Genomic DNA, 20103 nt, shown 5'->3' with positions numbered 1-20103 from the left:
GAACATTGGCGGGAGGGTCTGTTCTCTCTGCCTAGCACCCAATGACATCATGGCCCAGCCTGACTCCCCACTGGCTAAGAGGCCTGCTTTTCTTTCAGGGAAAGAATAGGTTGCTCTCTAGGCACCAGTGGACCTTAAGTCATATCACTTTGTCTGAGATTCCTTCAAAGTACTAGCTCACTTTCTCTCCTACCAAGGTCACCCAACTTTGAAATTTTTTTGTTGATTGTGGGGGCAGAGGCCAGGGTGACAAGGAAGATCATAGGCCCTGACGGCCTTCCATTCCATAGTACCTAAGCTTCCTGCCTTTTTAACCCCATCCCTCTGGCCTGTAGGTATCCAGCTGTTGGGTGGAATCGAATTCTGCTTAGAACTAAGTGACGTCACACCACTCTGTGGCTCCCAATTGGCTATTCCCTCAGGAAAGGGTTTAGGCTGTGCTTCAAGACCAGGTGAACCCATGAGAACCCTCTTCAGATAGTCACTCAAAGTTCCATTATTCTTTTCTCAGAGACCATCCTGGGGCCATCAGAAACCAAGTGTTTCTCAATCTGGAACTTTCTGGAAATCTGACACTGCTGTGCTTTCCTCAGGTGTATTTCCCGCCTTTTCTAGCCACCTCCCCTCCCACCGGCTTTAACTAATCGTCAGGCAATATAAATCTGACTAGCACCCAGTGACGTCATACCAGCTTTTTCATTGGATTGGCTATTCTGTCAGAGAGCTGTAGCCATATTCGGCTCCACAGATTTCCTCGTGGCCTTCTTCATTTGCCCCTCAGATACCCTCCCAGCACAGGTCAGGGGTCTGTAGCCGACTTTCCCCAAGAGTTGAGACTTTATTGAGGGGACTAGCTGCGTAGGTCACAGGTCGAGTGTCCTAGCCAGAGACCAAGAGGTCTGCCGCCTTTATTTAAACGTCCCGCATGCCTCCTCGGTGCTGGCACATGCAAGTGACGTCAGGGGCTCTGCGGCGTCTGATTGGCTTGCTGGGGGACGCACCGTCGAGGTAGAAGACTCCTCTGGCGGTTGCTTCCAGTCCCTCCCTTGGAGTTTGAGGCCGCCTGGCTCCGGCTCTAGATCCTGGGTTCGGGGCTCGGGCTCGAGGGCCGCAGGCCGTGGCAGCCCCCAGCGTGCTCCTCCTGCTGCAGCCGCCGCAGCGGCCGGGCCCAGCGCGGCCTCCAGGGCAGCGCGAGGCCATGGCGGTCGAGGACGAGGCGCGCGGGGTCGGGGCCGGCGGCCGCGCTGCCCAGCAGCAGGTAGTGGGTGGCGGGCCGCAGGCGCAAGCAGCCACAGGCCAGGTCGGCGCGGGGCACCCAGGCGTCCTGGCCGCCGCGGCGCACAGGCCACGCCGGCTGCTTGTATACAGCCAGGACGCGCACGGCCAGCCGCTGCCACGCCGGGCCCGCCGCCTCGGACGCCAGCACCTGCGCACGGAGCACTGCGGGGAGGGGAGATGTCAGGCCTGGGCGGTGGGGAGGCTCCGGGTCCCGTGGGGTCAGTCCTGGTGGGGAGGGGCCCGGGGCCCGGGACCCGAGAGTGGTCTTCCGGTATCGCATCAGTAGGGAGAGACCTTGAACCTTTGAGGGTGAGAGGTCTGGGGGTCTGGCTGTGTGCTGTGAGGAGTGCGATCTTTCTGGGGAGATGGGTCAAAGCAAGGAGAGTGGGGCTTATGGAGCGATAGGTTGGGTCACAGGATTGTGATTGGGAAGGCGGGGGAGATGGGGGTTACTCTGGAGAGGGAGGCCAGACAGGGCGAGGAACCCAGGGGCCTACCAGGAATATGCCAGATGGGGTGCTTTGGGGGTCATATTAGAAGCAGTGGGTACAGGGATTACTTAAAGGGTTAGAGGTCCCAGGAGGACCCTTCAGTGGGTGGGGCTGGGAACAAGGCCCAAGAGGCAAGTCCAGATCTCTAATGCCAAGGGGTCAGAAGGTATTAGGAGCAGACAGAGCCCTTGGAAAACAGGGGTATTGCCATGGGAGGGATCTGCATTTAGGATTAATTTGGGGGCCAGAAGGAGATCAGTCCTTGGAAGCTGAGGGTCGAGGTCATACTAGTGGTGATTCAGAGACGTGTCCTCTCTGAGAGGGTGAGGTGAGACGTGTTGGGAGCAGGACTCTGGCAGACAAGCTGGGTCTTTGGGGCAGAAGATCCCTGTGGGAGGTGGGGGGAGAAGCCTCCACCTTTGAAGTTCAAGGACACTAGTGGGCAGATGCTGAGCCTCAGGGAGGAGAGGTCTGGGATCCTATACCATTGAGGGAAGTAACTGGGACTGGGCTGAACTCATTGTCCAAGAGAGCCTGCAGCCACAGGCCCTGGGGTCGGGGGCTGGTGTGGACTGGTGGATTAGGGAACTGTGGGGTGAGTCTGTGGGAGTGGGGCTCCGATATCTCAGACCCTGATAGGAGGCAGGGGGTCTGAGACAGACAAGACGGTGCAAGGATCCCTTCCATTCAACCAGTTGCCCTTTCTCCTTCCATCCTCAGGAGGCCACCTCCCTCCCTCAGAGACGTCAGGCTGAAGGAGATAGTGAAACTCTGCAAGGCCAATAACATGGGAGAGAGGAGACCTAGGACGGTAGGGAGCGCCCCTTCCCCACCGCCCCTTCTGCCCATTGTCTGCTGTCCTGTTAGGTTCTAGATCAGGAAAGGCCCTGTAGAGTCCAACACCCCTTCCCATTTAAGCTGAGGAAACTGAAGGCCAGAGAAGGGGGTGGCTTGCAGCAGATCAGAGCCCCTGCTGGCCCTTTTCCTCCCCAGCACTCACCGTACTCCTGCTGGCAGTACCTCCGAAGGCTCATGTGTACCCTGGTGTCCGAGATATTGCAGTAGTTTTGACACTGAGGGTCTGGGGAGGGTCAGGCTGCAGTGGGCTCCTGAGGCCTGGACTACAGCGTTCTGCCCCTGCCCATCCCCTGCATTTCATCTTGACGGACAGCTGGGGTGCCTGAACCCTTGGGGACTGGGCTCGGTGGAACACCCCTGGATCCCCACCTGGAGGCCCAGTCAGCCCATCCCTGATCCCTCTTGGTGCCAGGGGTTTCTAGGCCAGCCAGTCTTACCCGAGCTGTAAGCATGAGGGGTTGTAGCAAGGGTGGTGGTTGCCTCTGGAATTCCTGTGAAAGAGCAGAGGAGAGACAGGGCCTTAGTGCCTCCCATGCGCAGCCCGCTCCCCCCGAGGAAGCAGGCTTCCAGACCCCAAATGTCTATTCCCCTGAGGCCCAAGAGTGGAAGCACACTTCGCCTTTCTCCCCCAGGACCTGGAGTCCTGGTCCCTGGCCACTTTCTTAAGACTCAGAAGCCCAGGTCCCCAGCCCCTTCCTCCCTCAGACCCAGGTATCCAGGCTCCCACCCTCTTCGTCCCCAAGATGGAGGAGACTGGACTTTCAGTCTTCACCTCCCTAAGGACTCAGAGTCCAGCCTCCACTCTCTAGCTTCCGTCTCCTACGGAGCAGGTCCTCACAACACCTGCCCCCTGGAGATCTGGGATGTCTCCTTCCCACCCCCCTTCAGACTTGGGCCCTGTCCCTCAGGACTCACGCTGGCAGGGCATCCTTGGGGAGCGGCTCTGCTGGTAGCCAGGACCGCAGCGGCTGCATGTCAGGCCAGTGACCCCTAACTTGCAGGAGCACTGCCCACTGGTCTGGTTGCAGGTACCACCTGTCGCCCCGATAGGATGGCACTGGCAGGCTACATGAGGAGAGGAGCTGGGGATGTGCAGTGCAGGCTCCCAGCCTCTTCCTCCCCAAGGACTGAGGAGACTGGAATTCCCTGGCCACTCCTCCTCAGACCCAGGATCCAGGCCCCCAGCCCCTCCCCCCTCAGACCCAGGATCCAGGCCCCCGGCCCCTCCCCCTCCCCAGACCCAGGATCCAGGCCCCTGGCCCCTCCCCCCCAGACCCAGGATCCAGGCCCCCGGCCCCTCCCCCCTCAGACCCAGGATCCAGGCCCCCGGCCCCTCCCCCCTCAGACCTGCCTGCCTCCTTTCCCTCTAGGCTGGGCTTCAGGCTGCACTCACCCCTGCAGGCCTTGCGGCTGTTGATAGGCTGGCTAGGGTCCCTCCAGAACCCCGGCTGGCAGTAGTGGCAGTGCCGCCCGGCTGTGTGGTGGCGGCACCGCTCACAAACACCCCCACTCCGGCCGCCTGACAGCCTGAACAGCTCAGAGTTGAACCTACAGCGTCGGGCGTGCTGGTTGCAGGAACAGGCTAGGAACAGGATGGAGTAAGGGCACATCAGGCCCGGCTCTCTGTTCCCCCTTCCCAGCTTTCTCCCCACTGCCCTCAGGAAAGAGACTGCCTGGGGGTCCCTAGGTAAGTGTGGGTCCTAGAAGCTCTTCGTTGTCATCCTTAAAATGGGTGCACTGGACTGGAGCTGCATGAGCCCGAGAGGAGTGGTGAATGTGCTGGATGTCTGTGTAAAACCAGGGGGTGTAAAGAAGAGTGGCAGCTCTGGGCCTAGGCTGTGGAATCAGACCCCCGCGTGTAAGTGTCTCACTGTTTCCGTGGGCAAGTGACGACTCCTTTCTGTAGCTCAGTCTCCTTTGCTGTAAAATGGCATTAATAGTGTCATGATCTTGAAATGCAACCACCTACGTAAACGGTGCTTACTTAACTCCGTACCCGACACAGAGCATGCCCTTGCCCGTTTAGCACATCCACGTGCCAGGCGCCATGTGCTGAGTGCTTGGCATGTTTCCTTCTCACAGCAGCTCTGTGAGACTGGGGCTGTCATCATCCCTATTTTATGGATGTGAGCACTGAGGCAGAGAGGCGAGGTCATCTGCCCAAAGAAACTCAGCTGAGGGGTGGTCAGAGGCAGGATTGCAGCCCAGGCGCCCTCCAGTGCTTCTCATACAGCTCACATGAGGCCCACTTACCATGTACATCTTGCTGGGGAGTGTTGATTGGATTTTCAAAAGCAGCGGCTCTCAAACCTTACCGCTTATCCAGATTACGGGGGAAATGTTTCAAAAGAGCAACACAGATGCCAGGGCCCATCCCAGGGCTTCTGTGGGTCCAGGGGCCTGTATGTCTAGCAAGCATCCCAAAGTGAGATGCCGATGCAGGGAGTTCATGGACCACTCTTTGGAGAGATGAAAGGAGTTTTTGACTCCAAGAGGTTTGAGAGGCCTGTGAGATGCCGATGCGGGGAGTTCATGGACCACTCCTTGGAGATATGTAAGGAGTTTTTGACCCCAAGAGGTTTGAGAGGCCTGGACTGGCAGGGCCCCAAGGAGTAGCGGGAAGGTCAGGGAGCTGGGACAGCTGTGTGTTCTTGGGAAAATGACTCCCCCTCTCTGAGCCTCAGTGTCCTCCCATCCAGTGGGGATCTCAGTTCCTCTCTCAAGGGATTTTGTAGGCATTAGGGATGGCAGCACTCTTGAGATTATCAATCAGTAGAGTTGGGCTTTGGATTCTATAAAGCCCACAGCTCCGCCACAGGAGTTAGTCTCATCCTGTCTGCCCAGACCCTTCTCCATCACAACACTGTTGGTCTGTTACCCAGATTCGGAGGGTCGGCTGCCCAGCTCAGCCTGAGGGGATGTGGTGATCCACAGAGGGACAGCCTCCCCAGCTCCCAGGCCCTGTCCTCCCCCAGGATGGACCCCACCCCACCCTTAGGCCACGTGATTCTCCCCTCCCTCACTCCCCTGTAGGGGCATCAGATCTTACTGGTAGGAATGGGCCAACTGGACAGAGGCCTGGGATGATGAGAACAGCGGGTCAAAGGGGACCCAAGTGTGATGAGAACAGAGTGGGGAGCAGAGGACAGCTGGGATGGTCTGTAAGTTAGTCCACTCGACATTGCAGGAAGACGTAGAGGGGGAGAGGGGCAAAGGATGTGCGAGGTGGAGAGAGAGGGAGGTCCAGGAGCGAGAGAATGGAGGGTGTGTGTGTGTGTGTGTGTGTGTGTGTGTGTGTGTGTGGTGTGTATCTATCCATGGAGTGGAGTTAGCAAGGCCGTGTAACACACTCAGACTCTAGCAAGGCTGCAGGCTGGAGGTGGGATGAGGAGGGCTGTCTCTGAGGAGAGCCGCTGGAGGGATGGGGAAGGGCCCAGACTCAGGCCCAGTCTGGAAGCCCTGAGGATGGGGGAGGGCATTGAGTGGGGCCTGGGGAGCTCTGGTCCAGCTGGAAGGCTGGTGGATGGCCCAGCCTCTCGGAAGACTTCTCTGAGTCCAGTCCCAGCACTGCCCCTTGCTGACAGTGAGACGTAGAGCAAGTGACACGTCCCCTTGGGCCTCACCCTCCTCGTCTGGGCAATGGTAACATTGGTGGAATCAGATAACTCTTCCTCCGTGCCAGGTCCTGTATCAGGCTTTATTCTAAGGACTTTATTTTAATGTGTTGAATTTTCACTACAGCCTGTAAAGGAAGGGCTGTTACTATCCTCACATTACAGGTGAGCCAATGGAGGCAAAGAGAGGTTTGGTCATTTGTTGGGGGTCACACAGCCAGGAAGCAGAGAAGCTGGGATTTGAGCCCAGGCAGTCTGGCTGGCTGCTGAGGCCATGCCCGTGTCTGCTGCCCGAGAACATCTAGTGTGACAGCACATAAAGGTGGCTGGCAAGGACAAGCTAAGACCCTTGGGCTTCTGCTCCTGAGCTCAGATCCCAGCCATGTCATTGCGCAAGGGACTTCCCAGCTCTAGCCTCAGTCTCCTCATCTGTAAAATGGGCCTGATGCAATACCTGCCCTGCACATAGCAGTTGCTGGATAAATATGTGTCTAATGAATAAATCCTTACCCCCTGTGGTTGATTTGATGATTCCGAAAATGTCCAGTTGCCCTGTTTTCCTACAGCCACTCAGTAAATACCACCTGAGCACCTGCGCCAAGCCAGGCCCTGGGCTGGGAGCTCCGGAAATGTTATCCATATCACCATCACTGTGATCGAGTGTCGGGGAGACGCTGGAGCCCCTAATGGGCATGTAAGCAGCTGGAAGTCTGGGGACAGCACAGGTGGTGGGGAGGGAGTGGGCGGAAGCGAAGAGGGGGACTGGCTGGAGGACAGTATGGGGAGAAGCAAGGGGCATGCAGCTCTGGGGAGGGGGAGAACATCCTGCCCCTCAGGGAGAAGGGCCCAGCTGCTGGAGCCCTGTGGCCAGCTGGCGGGTCAGGGTGGGCCCAGGACTCACGCAGGCAAGGGTGAGGGTGCCGGGGCGTGGCAGGCCGCCAGGGCCAGTCGCGGTGGGATGGGCGGCAGCTCTCACACCCTGGGCCGGTGGTGTGGTGGCGGCAGCGGCAGCGGGGCGGCCGGTCACGGGCAGCACAGCGGGCTGCGTGGCCATGGCACTGGCAGCGGCCTCTCACTCCTGCTGCTGCCAGCCCTGCCTGGCCCCCGAGCTCCACACGGAGGTGACTGGCCACCACCCTGGCCTTAGGGCCCAGTGGGGCTCGGAAGGTCACCGTCTCGGGGCCTCCCAAGGCCCCCGGCCAGGCGGGTCTGCGCCACAGTGATCTCCAGGGCCCTCCGGTGGCCCAGGCGGCAGACAGGACCAGGGCTGGGGGTCCTGGGGTGCAGAAGCGCAGGCTGACGGACGTCAGGAGGAAGGGGCCACCCAAAGCCAGGGTCAGACTGCCATTGCAGGTGGCCCGGGGGCCGAGATCCGCCCCCGGGGAGGGGATGCAAGCCTGGGGACAGGAGGCAGCCATGCTGGCCAGCTGGGTCACTGGTGGGAGACAGAAGCGGGGGCGGCCCCCTGGATGGTAGCATGGGTCTGCGCTGGCCTGGCTCAGGAGGAGCAAGAGGGCAAAGGTCACTGGCATGGTTCTGGCGGAGGCAAGTACCTGGAGAGGAGACAAGTGTCTGGGCAGGGGGCCTCAGGCCGCCCTCGGGGGTCAGCCTCCAGCCCGCTCCCCAGGCTCCCTGAGGAACCCCAGCATTCCACCCCCAGCCCTGCCCCAGACCCCTCCCCGCTGCTTCTGAGCGAGGAAAATAGTTCCATCTGGGGAGAATTACTGTTTACATAACCCAAAGGGGAAAGAACGCAAGCAAAATCGAGAATTTTGCCTGAACTAATCCGTAGCTTAACACCCCAGAGCTATCCGTCAGTGTCGAGGGGCAGGGGGCCCAGGGGAGAGGGCAGGGAGGGGGGACAGATGGGGAAACCCAAAGAGGGGGCAAGGGGGAGAAAGGAGGAGCCGGGTGGGCAGGGGAGGGGGAGTTAGAGAAAGATGAAAACTTAGTGGCAAAGAAATGGAGAAAGGGGCCGACAGAGGCACAGACGGCAAAGACAGAGTCGCGGGGGCAGAGGTGAGTGAAGGGCAAGGGCCAGGCAGGGAGAAGGAACTGTGAGGAGAGAGGACGGACACAAGGGGAGACCAGGAGGCAACCAGAGTCCACAGGGTGGGGGGCAACGGGTCCCAGGGAGCCTGGGGGCTGAGACAGACAGGTGGGCAGGGGGCTCAGAGACACCTGTGAAGCAGGAGGAGCACAGGCAGGCCCGCAGGCCTGACCGGGGAGGCGGAAGGGGGCGGGGAGCAGAAGCAGGAGGCCAGGCCCATGGGGATTGGGATCAGAGTGGAGGCCCTTTCCCACGTGGGGCCCTAACCATGTTCTCCACGCCCAGGGCACGGAGGGGGATTATCACCAAACAACCCAAACAACCAGGCCTCCCTGCCACCCAGCCCTAGCCTCCACCCGCTCTTAACCCTTTCTCACCCAGGTTCAAAGCCCCAAGAGCTGTGCTGAGGGACCCGATAGGGACGGGGATGCCTGGGGGCTGGAAGCCTGGGCTGGGAGGGCAGACCCCTGGTTTCCCCTTGGGGCTCGCGATGGGAGGACCCTGTGCTTGCATTTCTGATAACCTCTGCCCTCCCCACCCTCCACTGCCATCCTAGGCCTCAGGGTCCGGCAATCAGAGCCCCCGCATTCCCCTCCAGTCCTAAGGTCCCCAGAGCAGAAGGGGGAACAGATGTCGGGGGTGGCGGGTACTAAAGGAGGAGAGGAGACAGGGCAGGGCCAGATGCTAGGGCGTCCGCAGGGACCAGCAGTCCAGAGCCGGGGGTGGCAGGATCGAGGATGGACCCGGAGCGGAAATGCGCGCCCACCCACCCCACCGCCCCCCCCCCGGGCTGGCAGCCCCTGATGAGGAGCCCACTCGGGTCTGGGGGCCTTGGAGCCCTTCTGGGCCCCACTGTCCAGGCCCCTGGCTCTGAATCTGGACCCGGGTTTGTGCCCCAGCTGGGAGTCGAAGAGGTAGCAGTGGGTGCGGGTGGGTCCCGTTCTCCCAGCCTGATTTCACAGCCCGCAGCCTTCCCACCGCAGTCGCCTGGGGCGGAGGCCGCCTCCCCCGCCCCAGACGACACGGGCGTGGCCCTCCGCGCCTCCCGAGGAGGAGCCTGGCGCCATTTTGAGCTCTTGTGCCGGGCATTTGCCCCCGATCCCCGGCACCGGCCTTGTTAAGGGGCTCGCCCCATCTCCCACCTCCTCTCTTGCCTGGGCGGTTCACGGGGTACCGCTTTCTGGCCCCTAGTACCCCGGGCAACCGGCTGCGTCCCACGGTGTTCCTGGGGGATCCAGACGCCACCGCCTGCCACTGGGGAGCCCAGATGTCCGGCCCCCAGTCCCTGCCCCTCTGGAGACTGTAGCCCACCCTGGCCCCCACTTTAAGGGGCAGAGTCTAGCCATGTACCCACCAGGTCCAGGGTCAGGCCTCTTGCCTGGGCAGTGTGGGGTTCCACCTGGGACCCAGGCCCTTTCCCCGGCTTCTTTTGCACACACCCCACCCTTCACCCCTGTCGTCGTCCAAACCTGTGCCCTGGAAGAGACTGTCCTCTGCAGTCAGCCGCTCACGGCCCTTCCTTCCCGCAGGAGCTTGGCGGCCAGCGTGGGCTCTCGGGAGTGAGTGCAGAGTGGCTGTTCTCAGCCCCCGGGCTAGTAGGGGTTCTGGGCGGGAGCTCAGAGCAGAGCCTAAGAATCCAACACCACCCCGCCCCAGTCCCCTCGCCAAGGCAGCCACGCTCTCCCCGCAGGGACCCCGGGCAGCCACGCCACCCGGCGCTGTGTGGGACATGAGCGCCGTTGCCCCCCAGGGGCCCGCAGCTGGACAGCCCCGAGCAGGCTGGCCCAGAGGGCTCAAGGCAGGTAGGAGGGGACGGCGGCCAGACGGCCTTCCGGGGCCTGGGGTGCGTACTCCCCGCACACCCCGCCCCTGCCCCGCCGGCTCCTGACTCCTCGGTGCAGGCAGGCTCGGGCTCAGCCCCAGCACGTGGCGGCTGTGATCAGGAAGGGGCTGGCCTGCTGGGGAGCGCGCCGCCGTCAGGGCCGCTGACGCTGAGGCGGGACGTGGGCCTCTGGCTCTGTGACCCCAAGCCAGCCCCTCCTGCCCTCTGGAACCTTCTGTCCGCTGTGGGTCAACTGAGCATGAAGGTCAGTCGCTTTCAACCCTTAAAAAGTCAGTGCTCTTTGAAGGGTCGCACCACCCACCTGGAAACCCAAAGACTTGGGCTGCTTTCTAAGGTGGTGGGGAAGGAGGAGGGGGAGATATGAATGCCTGGGACCTTGGTGGTTCTAGCGGCTGGAGGGAGAAGTCAGGGACCCCCAGGTGGGACTGAGCTCAAAACGGATCCCTCCATGGCCAGTTTACTGTGAGGCCTCAACACTTCACTCATGACCCTTTCATGCAAATGTTGCCCTCAACTCCATTACATATCCGAATGGTTTTTTTTTTTTTTATCCGAATGGTTTTGACTAGAAAAATAACATTTTTCTTCACTTCCCCCTGAGGAAAGCAAGAGCCTCAGGAGGATGGGGCGCCACATCAGCTGCTGTGGCCTAGAGTGCATTGATTGTGGCATAGCGTGGGCCCGACCCCGACAGGGATTTGGGGACCCAGTGTCTGGGGCGGGAGGGCACAGCCAAGGCTCCCCTTGATTCTGGTTCTGGGTGACCCTCACAGCCGGCAGTGGAGAGGCAGCCCCGGGGGCAGGAGGCAGGGTGGGGACATGGGTAAGCCTCGGCGAGGAGGAGGAGTTAGCTGCAGGAGAAGGAGACGCCACCAAGTCAGAGGGGGACATGTGAGATCGCGGGCGGGCGGCCTGATGGACAGAGTAACTAGTGCAGTACTCGCCGCGCTGATCCATTCAGCTGGTGCTCACTGACTTCCTACTGTGTGTCTGACGCTCTGCTGACCGCACGAACACGTGCAGCAGCCCGTCCTTGCCAGGCTCACAGTCCAGAAAGCAAGATTGCGACAAAAAAGTAGTAAGTCATTATGTTCTAGAGAAAGATGGAAGGTGACAAATGCTTTGGAGCAAAAGCAAGTAGGGAAGTAGTTTGGGGGGCGGGGGGCAGGGGGACATTTGGGCTGAGACCTGGAGGAGGTGAGGGCAAGATGCCCACGTGGGCATCAGGGCAGGAGGACCCAGGCACAGGGAGTGGCCAGTGCAAAGGCTAATTTTGCTGTCAGAGAAAACTCAGGAAGAAGGTTTAGGTCTCACTTTATCCACCACCACCCCCTCCCCCCGCCCCAGGGACTAGAAGTTTCTTAAGCTAATATTCCCTGGAGGGAAGCTAGCTGTCTCACTTTTGCTTTTAATAGTCTGAGCTGCCTGAGGCGATTATCACCCCTGAAGGGGCCTGGGGTGGGGGGTAGAAGCAGAGAGCAGAGAGGAAACAACTCCCCGAGTTGGGGAGGAGACTTTGGGGGGAAGGGGCAGTTCCTCAAGTATGGGGCACCTTTACCCTCACAGCGCCCCAGAGGCAGAACCTCCCAGGGCCACAGCTCTGAGGTGGGCTCAGCAGGGCGGGACCCACACCTCTGGGCTTCCAGAGACATCTTTCATCCCTATCTCGGTGACGGTGATGCAGCAATCACAGAGGCCCCAGGAGGCAGGGCATGTCAGAGCCCCTGAATAACTGCACTGGGAGTGTGCAGCTGAGTATCCCTTCCTCAGGACATAGTGGAAAAATCCAGGATCGTAATTATGAGCACAGATTCCCGAACCACACCGGTTTCAAATCCAGGCTCCACGTCTTTCCTAGCTGCGTGACCCAAACCAAGTTTCTTAACCTGTCTGTGTCATAGTTTCCTCTTCTGTTAAATTGGCATAAAAAAGTACCTTCCTCATGGGAGATCACAAAGACCAAATGAGTGAAGATAGGCCTACAGTCTAATATCTGAAACTCTGTGGACCAGACATGCCGCAGAACCGGTGTTTTGACACCATCGTGGGGCGCACAGGTTATATTTTATATTTTACAACTCCCCCGGCGGGGTCTGGGCAGCATCCCATAATCAAACATTATTGTTTCTGCAAGCAGAACGCATGGGTGTTTGCTCCAAAATAAATGAAGTCTATGAATAGCGGCACGTCGGTTCAGATTTTGTCCCCGAGTGAATTCAACTCAGGTTGGGGTTTGCCAGCAATCTTCATGAAAATGGTCAGTAAGGAATTGTGGACCAGGATATAAGCGCTGAAACCAGTGCCTGGCTTGAGTCGGGAACCACAGAAGCACCAGCTTTGATTCATTACTTCCTGTGGCTTTTCAGTTGTGTAGGCTCATGAGAGGCCAGGAGAGGGAGCTCTTGAGGCTGGAGGACAGAGGTGGCAGCCAGACTGGGCTACCTGATGTGCAGAGCCCGGTGCAAAATGAAAACCCGGGCTGCGTTGCTCTCGCTTATGGAGACTTTCTAGACGGCTAGAGCAGAGCAGGGACCCTGTGCAACTGCACGAGTCGCACACCGTGGAGGTGACCCTGGGTGGGTACCTCTGTCCTCAGCTGGTTTCTCCTCCCCAGTAGCCCTGGCTCCAGTCCCTGCTCAGCTTGCCTGCGGGCTTTGAGACCAGCCTGGGGCTCTGGCTGAGCTGACCAGAGGTGGAAGCTTGAGTCCTCCTCTGCGCAGGACCCCAGGCAGGGCCTGAGCTGGACAGGCTGTGTGATAAGGATTGGCTCAGAGCTGTCACCAGCCCAGCGAGAAGAGGGGCTCAGGGGCAGATTTAGTTTGCTTTTTGGAGACTAAAGCAGCGAGCAAGGCATTTCTTGTACATCTCAGGGGAGGGAGCGTAATATATGCTTCATGTGGTAAGAGTCAGCTGACCTCACTGGGAACCCACGTTGAATGTGAGACCCTTGAGGAGGGCCCAAGAGTGTTCAGATTTCCCACAGGGGTCAGATTAATAAAGTGAGGAGCCCTGAAATATAGGAGGAAGAGGAGGCGGAGAGTGGAGGTGAGGCGCACAGAGCCCTGACATTTAAGGGGGCCAGTGGAGGGAGAGATGGGGAGCCTGAGGGGGTGAGATGGAAGCCAGATAAGGAAGGGCGGGGCCACACAATCCAGGGCTTCTGTAGGGGCCTTGGGGGTCTCCTGAGCTGCAGGCACTGGGACAGCCACAGGGAAACCACAGCTGCCTGGTCAGGGGAACAGAGGAGGGGAGAGGACACAACAGGTCAGGACACACTGGAGACCCAGCGTGAAAAGACCGTTTCTGGGAGCCCAGGGGAGAGCTGGAGGAGAGATGGACTGAAAAAGAAGCAACCCCTGAAGAAGGGATTCTCCACCCCATTACAAGGATGGGGAAACTGAGGTTCATGGAGCCCAGGCAGAGGCAGGAGCTGGAGGGAGTCTGGGTAGGTTCAAAAGTGTAGGCTTCCCTGAGCTAGCATGGCACGCCCACTGCAGTCAACAAGACAGACAGTAGTGAGTGTTGGCGAGGATGTGGAGAAATCAGAGCCCTCATACGCTGCTGGTGGGAATGGAAAATGAGGCAGCTGCTTGGAAGCCAGTCTGCAGTTCCTGAAGGTGTTAAACACAGAGTTAGTTATCACATGACGCAGCGATTCCACTCCTAGGTAAATACCAGAAGGAAATGAAAACTTAGGTCCACACAGGGATTTGGACATGCGTGTTCACAGCAGCATGATTCATAATTCCCCAAAGTGGAAACAACCCAAATGTCTAGCAACTGATGAACTGATAAATAAAACGAGGGCTATCCCTGCCGTGGAATATTAGTCGGCTGTAAACAGAAATCAGTGACATACTAACACACGCTGCAACGTGGATGAGCCTTGAAGATATGACACTGAGTGAAAGAAGCCAGTCACAAAGCTACTTACTATGTGATTCATTTATATGCAGCACGCAGAGTAGGTAAACCCACTGAGACAGAAAGTAGGTTAGCTGGAGGGAGGCGGCGGGGAGGATGGGAAGACTGGGGGTGGGGATGGCTAAGGGGCGCAGAGTTTCTTCTGGGGGTGATAAAACTTTTCTAAAATTAATTGTGATGGTTGCCCAACTCTGTGAATATACGAAAAGCTGTCGTACACTTTAAATGGGAGAATTGTATGCTATTTGAATATTATCTCAGTAAAGTGGTTACCAACAAGAAAGAAGAAGAAGGGCTCATCGGAGACCTAACTATAAAAAAAGCTAAATCTAGGCAGCTAGAGGTGGCAACGCAGAGAGAATGTTACAGAGGCAGGAGGTGGGAACTGGCGGACCCTTAAGTCCTGGTCCGGAAATGGCACAGTGTCACTTCTGCCATATGTGATTGGCCAAGGCAGTCACAGGCCCACCCAGAGTCAGGGAAGGAGCGTCCAAGACTCTGCAGCAGCTTGAATCCACCACATCCACTGACGGTAGCGGGAGGCACTTAGCGCTTGCCATGGCAGGGGCCCTTCCGGGAGCCCGGCATGCAGGGGCTATGGTTAGCCCCATTTTCTGGAGAAGACTGAGCCCCAGGGAGTTAACTAACGTGCTCCGGGTTGGCCAGCAGGAGGCAGAGTCTGCACGTGAACCTGGGCTTGTCTAGCCTCACAGTCTAGGTTCTGAACCTGTGTATATGCAGCCTTAATAGATTCGTGAGCTCCCAGGGATGCGTGTAGTAAACACTCTAGAAGTCTTTATTTTCCAAGACTTATACAGAGTGCCTCCTGTATGCTAGGCACTGTTCTAAAAATGTTACAGATGAGGTAGTTCTGTTAGGTTGGACCATATGAAATGGCTGTTTGTGTAGGAAAAAATATGGTTGAATATTGGCACTCTCAAATGGTTCAACTCTGTCATCGCTTTTTTTTTTTTTTTTTTGCGGTACACGGGCCTCTCACTGTTGTGGCCTCTCCCGTTGCGGAGCACAGGCTCCGGACGCACAGGCTCAGCAGCCATGGCTCACGGGCCCAGCCGCTCCGCGGCATGTGGGATCTTCCCGGACCGGGGCACGAACCCGTGTCCCCTGCATCGGCAGGCGGACTCTCAACCACTGCGCCACCAGGGAAGCCCTCAGTCACTGTTTTTTAATGGGCAAGGAAACTGCGATTCAGGAGTAACTTGACTAAAGTCACACAGCTGGTAAGGGGTGGAGCTGGGATTTAAACCCAGGCCAGAGGGGTCCAGGGTCTGTGCTCTAAGACCTCCACGGCGGGCCATTAGACACGCCTGGATGGGCTGAGTGAGCCAATGAACAAGTGGTTTGGGGTGGGGTGAGCGAATGAACTCACGCCCCATCCCTCCTGAATCAAGTCGTCTCTCCTCCCCGCAGCCACCGTGAGATTCTGGGCTACTTGCCCTTCCTTGTCCACCATCTACTTCCTCTTTGTCATCTTTGCCGGGTCCACCATTTTCCACTGCCTCCAGCGCCTGGCCCGGGTGCCCGCCCCCAGGCCTTACCGGGGTCACGTGGTCCTGTTCCCCAGACACCTGCCCTGGGGGGCCATGTCCACCATCAACTCCAAAGGCCGTCTGGGGAACCAGATGGGGGAGTACGCTACCCTATTTGCCCTGGCCAAGATGAATGGGCGGCCGGCCTTCATCCCGCCCCAGATGCACAGCACGCTGGCCCCCATCTTCAGAATCACCCTCCCCGTCCTGCACGACACCACGGCCAGCAGAATCCCCTGGCAGAACTACCCCCTGAACGACTGGATGGAAGAGCGGTACCGACACATCCCGGGAGAGTACGTGCGCCTCACCGGCTACCCCTGCTCGTGGACCTTCTACCACCACCTCCGCGCCGAGATCCTCCAGGAGTTCACCCTGCACGACCGCGTGCGTGAGGAGGCCCAGAATTTTCTGCGGGGTCTGCAGGTGAATGGGAGCCGGCCAAGCACCTACGTAGGGGTCCACGTGCGCTGGGGGGACTATGTCCACGTTATGCCCAACGTGTGGAAGGGCGTGGTGGCCAACCGGGGCTACCTGCAGCAGGCCATGGACTGGTTCTGGGCTCGCTACCGCAGCCCACTCTTCGTGGGCACCTCTGGGCTCTGGGCCACCTGCCTCACGGGTGGGAACACCGTCTACCTGCCCAACTCCCCCTTCCACGTGGTCTTTAAGCGCCAGGTGGCCTTCCTGCCGAAGTGGGTAGGTACCGCAGCCAACCTGGGGCAGGCTAGAGAGAATGGCCCCTAGCCCTGCTGTCCCTGCCTCACCCTTGGGCCCAACAGCAGTGTGTGGGGTGCAGCGCATGGGCTTTCACGCCTGAGTTTAAATCCAGGCTGCTCTGCTTCCTAGCTGGGTGACTTTGGATAAGTGACTTAACCTCTCTGTGCCTTAGTGTGCCACCTGAAAAAACGGACATAATGCAGCTCCTCGTGAGAATGCAACGAATTCATGTAGTGTCTTGGAAACAGGTGGTAAGTGTGGACCACTAACATTTATGTGGTTGGCATGCCCTGGACATTTGGACTGCTTTGAAATGGAAATGTATTTTTGCCCTCTGCTTCTTTATAGATCCGGGAGCATGGAGTCCAAATACTTGGTACTTGCCTCCTTGGAGGGTTTGGCGATGAAACTCTTCCTGCCTTCAAGTAAAGAGGAGCTGGGTATTTTTGGCAGCTAAGAATTCAGGCTTGGGTTTCCCTGGTGGCGCAGTGGTTGAGAGTCCGCCTGCCGATGCAGGGGACACGGGTTCGTGCCCCGGTCCGGGAAGATCCCACATGCTGCGGAGCAGCTGGGCCCGTGAGTCATGGCCGCTGAGCCTGTGCGTCCGGAACGGGAGAGGCCACAACAGTGAGAGGCCCGCGTACCGCAAAAACAACAACAACAAAAAAAAAGAATTCAGGCTTTGGGTTTAATGGGGCCTTATCATGAAAGAACGTGAGGGAAAAGAGGATTTGAGAGCATGAATCTCAGGGAGATACTTTGGCGGGGAGGGGGCGTCCCCAGAACTGAGGATGGGGCATGGGAGGGCCTCACAGTGAGGGCAGGACTCAGCACCGGGCCTTGGTCCGCAGCAGCAAAGATGCCCAGAGCCCACATGTCATCGAAAAAGCAGGCTGACCACAGAGGGGCAGGGGCCTCAGAGACCGTGCCGTGGCCATGTCAGCAGTCACGCGTGTGGACAGGTGCCCTCAGGACCCAATGCCGCTGTGAGAAACCCCAATATGGAGAAAAGATTAAGTGATTACAATACTCGTTTTCTTGTGTTTGGTATATTTTAAAGTATGGAGGTAACCAATATTTTTATTGACATACTACTCCTTTTTGTAAATTAAAAAAATTTTTAACACACAATTATTTATGTTCATTTAAATTTTACACCAAACATAGGTGCACTGGTTTAGAAAACATTTCAGTCACATCTCTTTCCTGTTTGCAAACCCTCTCCAAGTATCTTATTTATTTGAATTCCCATTTCTTGGCATACTTGTGAGGTTGAACACCTTTCCTTTCACATATTAGTAACATTGTACCTCCCCAGAGCCATTTTGGGCCCCAGTTTACTTCTTAAGTCCTTGATGGTGTCATCATGGTGTGGGGTTAAGGGTAGGGGGATGTTAAAGCAGGAGATTGGGACTTCCCTGGTGGTCCAGTGGTTAAGACTCTGCACTCCCAATGCAGGGGGCCCGAGTCCGATCCCCGGTCAGGGAACTAGATCCCACATGCATGCCGCAACTAAGAGTTCACATGCCACAACTAAAAGATCCTGCATGCCACAACGAAGATCCCGCACACAGCAACGAAGATCCTGTGTGCCACAGCTAAGACCTGGTGCAGCCAGATAAAATAAATGTAAATAAATAATAAAATAAATATAATAAATAAAATAAATATTATAATAAAATAATAAATTATAAAATATTATAATTAAATAAATATTAGAAAAATAAAATAGAATGAAAAAACAAACAAACCAAGCAGGAGCAGGGTCTGAAGGGGAGGGGAGCTGGGGAGGGAGGTTCTGTGTTAGCTGTCTATTGCTGTGAAACAAATTATCCCAAAACTTATTAGCTTAAAGCAACAACAGGAATTTATCATCGCGTAGAGTTTCTGTGGGTTAGGAATTCAGGAGTGACTTACCTGAGTGGTTCTGTTTGGGATATCCAGTGAGGTTGCTGTCAGGTGTCAGGTAAGGCCACAGTCATCTGAAAGCTTTACTAGGGCTGGGGATCCACTTCCATGGCTGGCAAATTGTTGCTGGCTCTTGGCTCTTGGTCACATCCTCTTGATGTGGATCTCTTTGGGGCTGCTTGAGTGTCCTTACAGCATGGCGGCTGGATTCCTCCAGAGAGAGAAACCCAAGAGACCAAGGTAGAAACTGCAATGCCCTTTACAACGGAGCCTTACCTTGTCACACAATGTCGCTTCTGTCATATCCTGTCCATCACACAGAGCAGCTTGATTGAATGTGGGAGGGGACTACACAAGGGTATGATACCAGGAGGTGAAGATTATTTCAGGCCATGTTGGAAGCTGCCTTATTAGTTTGCTAGAGCTGCTGTAGCAAAGTACCACAGATGGGGTGGCTTAAACCACAGACATTTATTATCTCATAGTTCTAGAGGCTTGAAGTTTGAGATCAAGGTGTCGGCAGGGCTGGTTCCTTCTGAGTACTCTTAGGGGATGATCTGCTCCGAGCCTCTCTCCTTGGCTTGCAGATGACCACTTCTCTCTATGACTTTACGTCCTCCCTCTGTAACGTGTATGTGTCCAGAATTCCTCTTCTTGTAAGGACACCAGTCATAATGAATTAGGGCCCACCTAATGATCTCATTTTAATTTAATTACATCTGTAAACATCCTGTCTCCAAATACAATCACATTCTGAGGTTCTGGGGGTTAGGACCTCAACATAGGAATTTTTGTGGAGACACAGTTCAGCCCATAACAGCTCCCAGCCTCCATTCCCAGCCCTACCCGCTAGAGTCAGACAGGTTTTACTCCCTTTCCCTTTTTTCCTCCATTCTCTCAGGACCAGCCCCTTCTCAGGATAATTTACCTTAGCCAAGATCTTTTCCCAAATTAACTCTTTGGGAGAGATTCAAGCCAGAAGGATAGAGGAACCTCAGACCTGACCCCTGGCTGTCTGTCGAGTGTAACAACACCATCCGGGACTTCCTTGGCGGTCCAGTGGTTAAGACTCTGCGCTTCCAATGCAGCAGGTGCATTGGAACCAGGTTCAATCCCTGGTTGGGTAACTAAGATACCACATGCCACAGAGCATGGCCAAAAAAAAAAAAAAGAAAAAGTGTAACAACATCAGAGTATAGAAGTGGATGGCAACTGTATCTCACATTTCAATAAAATACTCATGTGCTAGGTCTCTTCCTGTTGCCCCTCCAAATCTCATCTCCAATGTTCTCCCCCTGTTCTGTGCCCTGGGAGGCTGTCTGATGTTATCTGCTGTAGCCTGAATATTTGTGTCCCCCACAAATTCATATGTTGAAGCCTTAATCTTCAATGTGTTGGTATTTGGAGGTGGGGCCTTTGGGAGGGATTAGGTTGTAACAGTGGGGCCTTCGTAAATGGGATTGGTACCCTTATAAGAGACATGAAAGAGATGTCTTCTCTCTGCCAACGTTTTATTTTTATAAAGGCAAATGTGCAAGTTGACCAGCCACCAAAATAAATTGCACTGATTCATTTAACAAACATTTATTGATCTGCAAACCAGGAAGTGGGTTCTCATCAGGAACTGAATCAGCAGGTCTTGGGCTTCTCAGCCTTCAGAACTGGGAGGAAGAAATTTCTGTTGTTTAAGCCACCCAGGTGGGGGTATTTTTGTTACGGCAGCCCACACTGACCAACACAGTATCTGTGAGCTCCCCTGCCCTATGCCTTCCTGTTGGCTTGGGTCAGTGGGATCACAGTCCAGAAATCGGAAGAGGAAGGAGAGTGAAGCTGGGACATTTATTGTCCCAGATCCATCCCGGCTGAT

The 20103-nt window shown here is 56.6% G+C and overlaps 2 protein-coding genes across 5 annotated transcripts; one reads left to right on the top strand and one right to left on the bottom strand.

The window, feature by feature from the left end:
• Positions 1-818: 818 nt before the first annotated feature.
• NTN5 (netrin 5) lies at positions 819-9898 on the bottom strand. 2 transcript variants are annotated; one of them, XM_060130489.1, is made up of 7 exons: positions 9761-9898; positions 7143-7794; positions 4021-4209; positions 3543-3692; positions 3065-3118; positions 2770-2850; positions 819-1440 (listed from the first exon to the last, which is right to left on the bottom strand). In XM_060130489.1, exons 2-7 carry the CDS (start codon positions 7771-7773, stop codon positions 1076-1078), a joined length of 1470 nt encoding a protein of 489 aa, XP_059986472.1. In that variant the 5' UTR covers positions 7774-7794; positions 9761-9898; the 3' UTR covers positions 819-1075. The 2 variants fall into 2 exon arrangements, with proteins under 2 accessions (XP_059986472.1, XP_059986473.1); XM_060130490.1 differs by lacking the exon at positions 2770-2850.
• Positions 9899-10232: 334 nt separating this feature from the next.
• On the top strand, positions 10233-17442 carry LOC132509444 (galactoside 2-alpha-L-fucosyltransferase SEC1-like). 3 transcript variants are annotated; one of them, XM_060130492.1, is made up of 2 exons: positions 10233-10378; positions 15490-17442. In XM_060130492.1, exon 2 carries the CDS (start codon positions 15663-15665, stop codon positions 16353-16355), a length of 693 nt encoding a protein of 230 aa, XP_059986475.1. In that variant the 5' UTR covers positions 10233-10378; positions 15490-15662; the 3' UTR covers positions 16356-17442. The 3 variants fall into 3 exon arrangements, 2 of the variants coding, with proteins under 2 accessions (XP_059986475.1, XP_059986476.1); XM_060130493.1 differs by lacking the exon at positions 10233-10378 and adding an exon at positions 15240-15299; XR_009536989.1 differs by lacking the exon at positions 10233-10378 and having other exon boundaries at positions 15267-16579; positions 16677-17442.
• Positions 17443-20103: the final 2661 nt, after the last annotated feature.

The sequence above is a fragment of the Lagenorhynchus albirostris genome, chromosome 19 (genome assembly GCF_949774975.1).
Source record: "Lagenorhynchus albirostris chromosome 19, mLagAlb1.1, whole genome shotgun sequence".
Classification (NCBI taxonomy): Eukaryota; Metazoa; Chordata; class Mammalia; order Artiodactyla; family Delphinidae; genus Lagenorhynchus; species Lagenorhynchus albirostris.
Note: the sequence above shows the minus strand (reverse complement) of the source record. Positions and strands in the feature narration are given on the sequence as shown.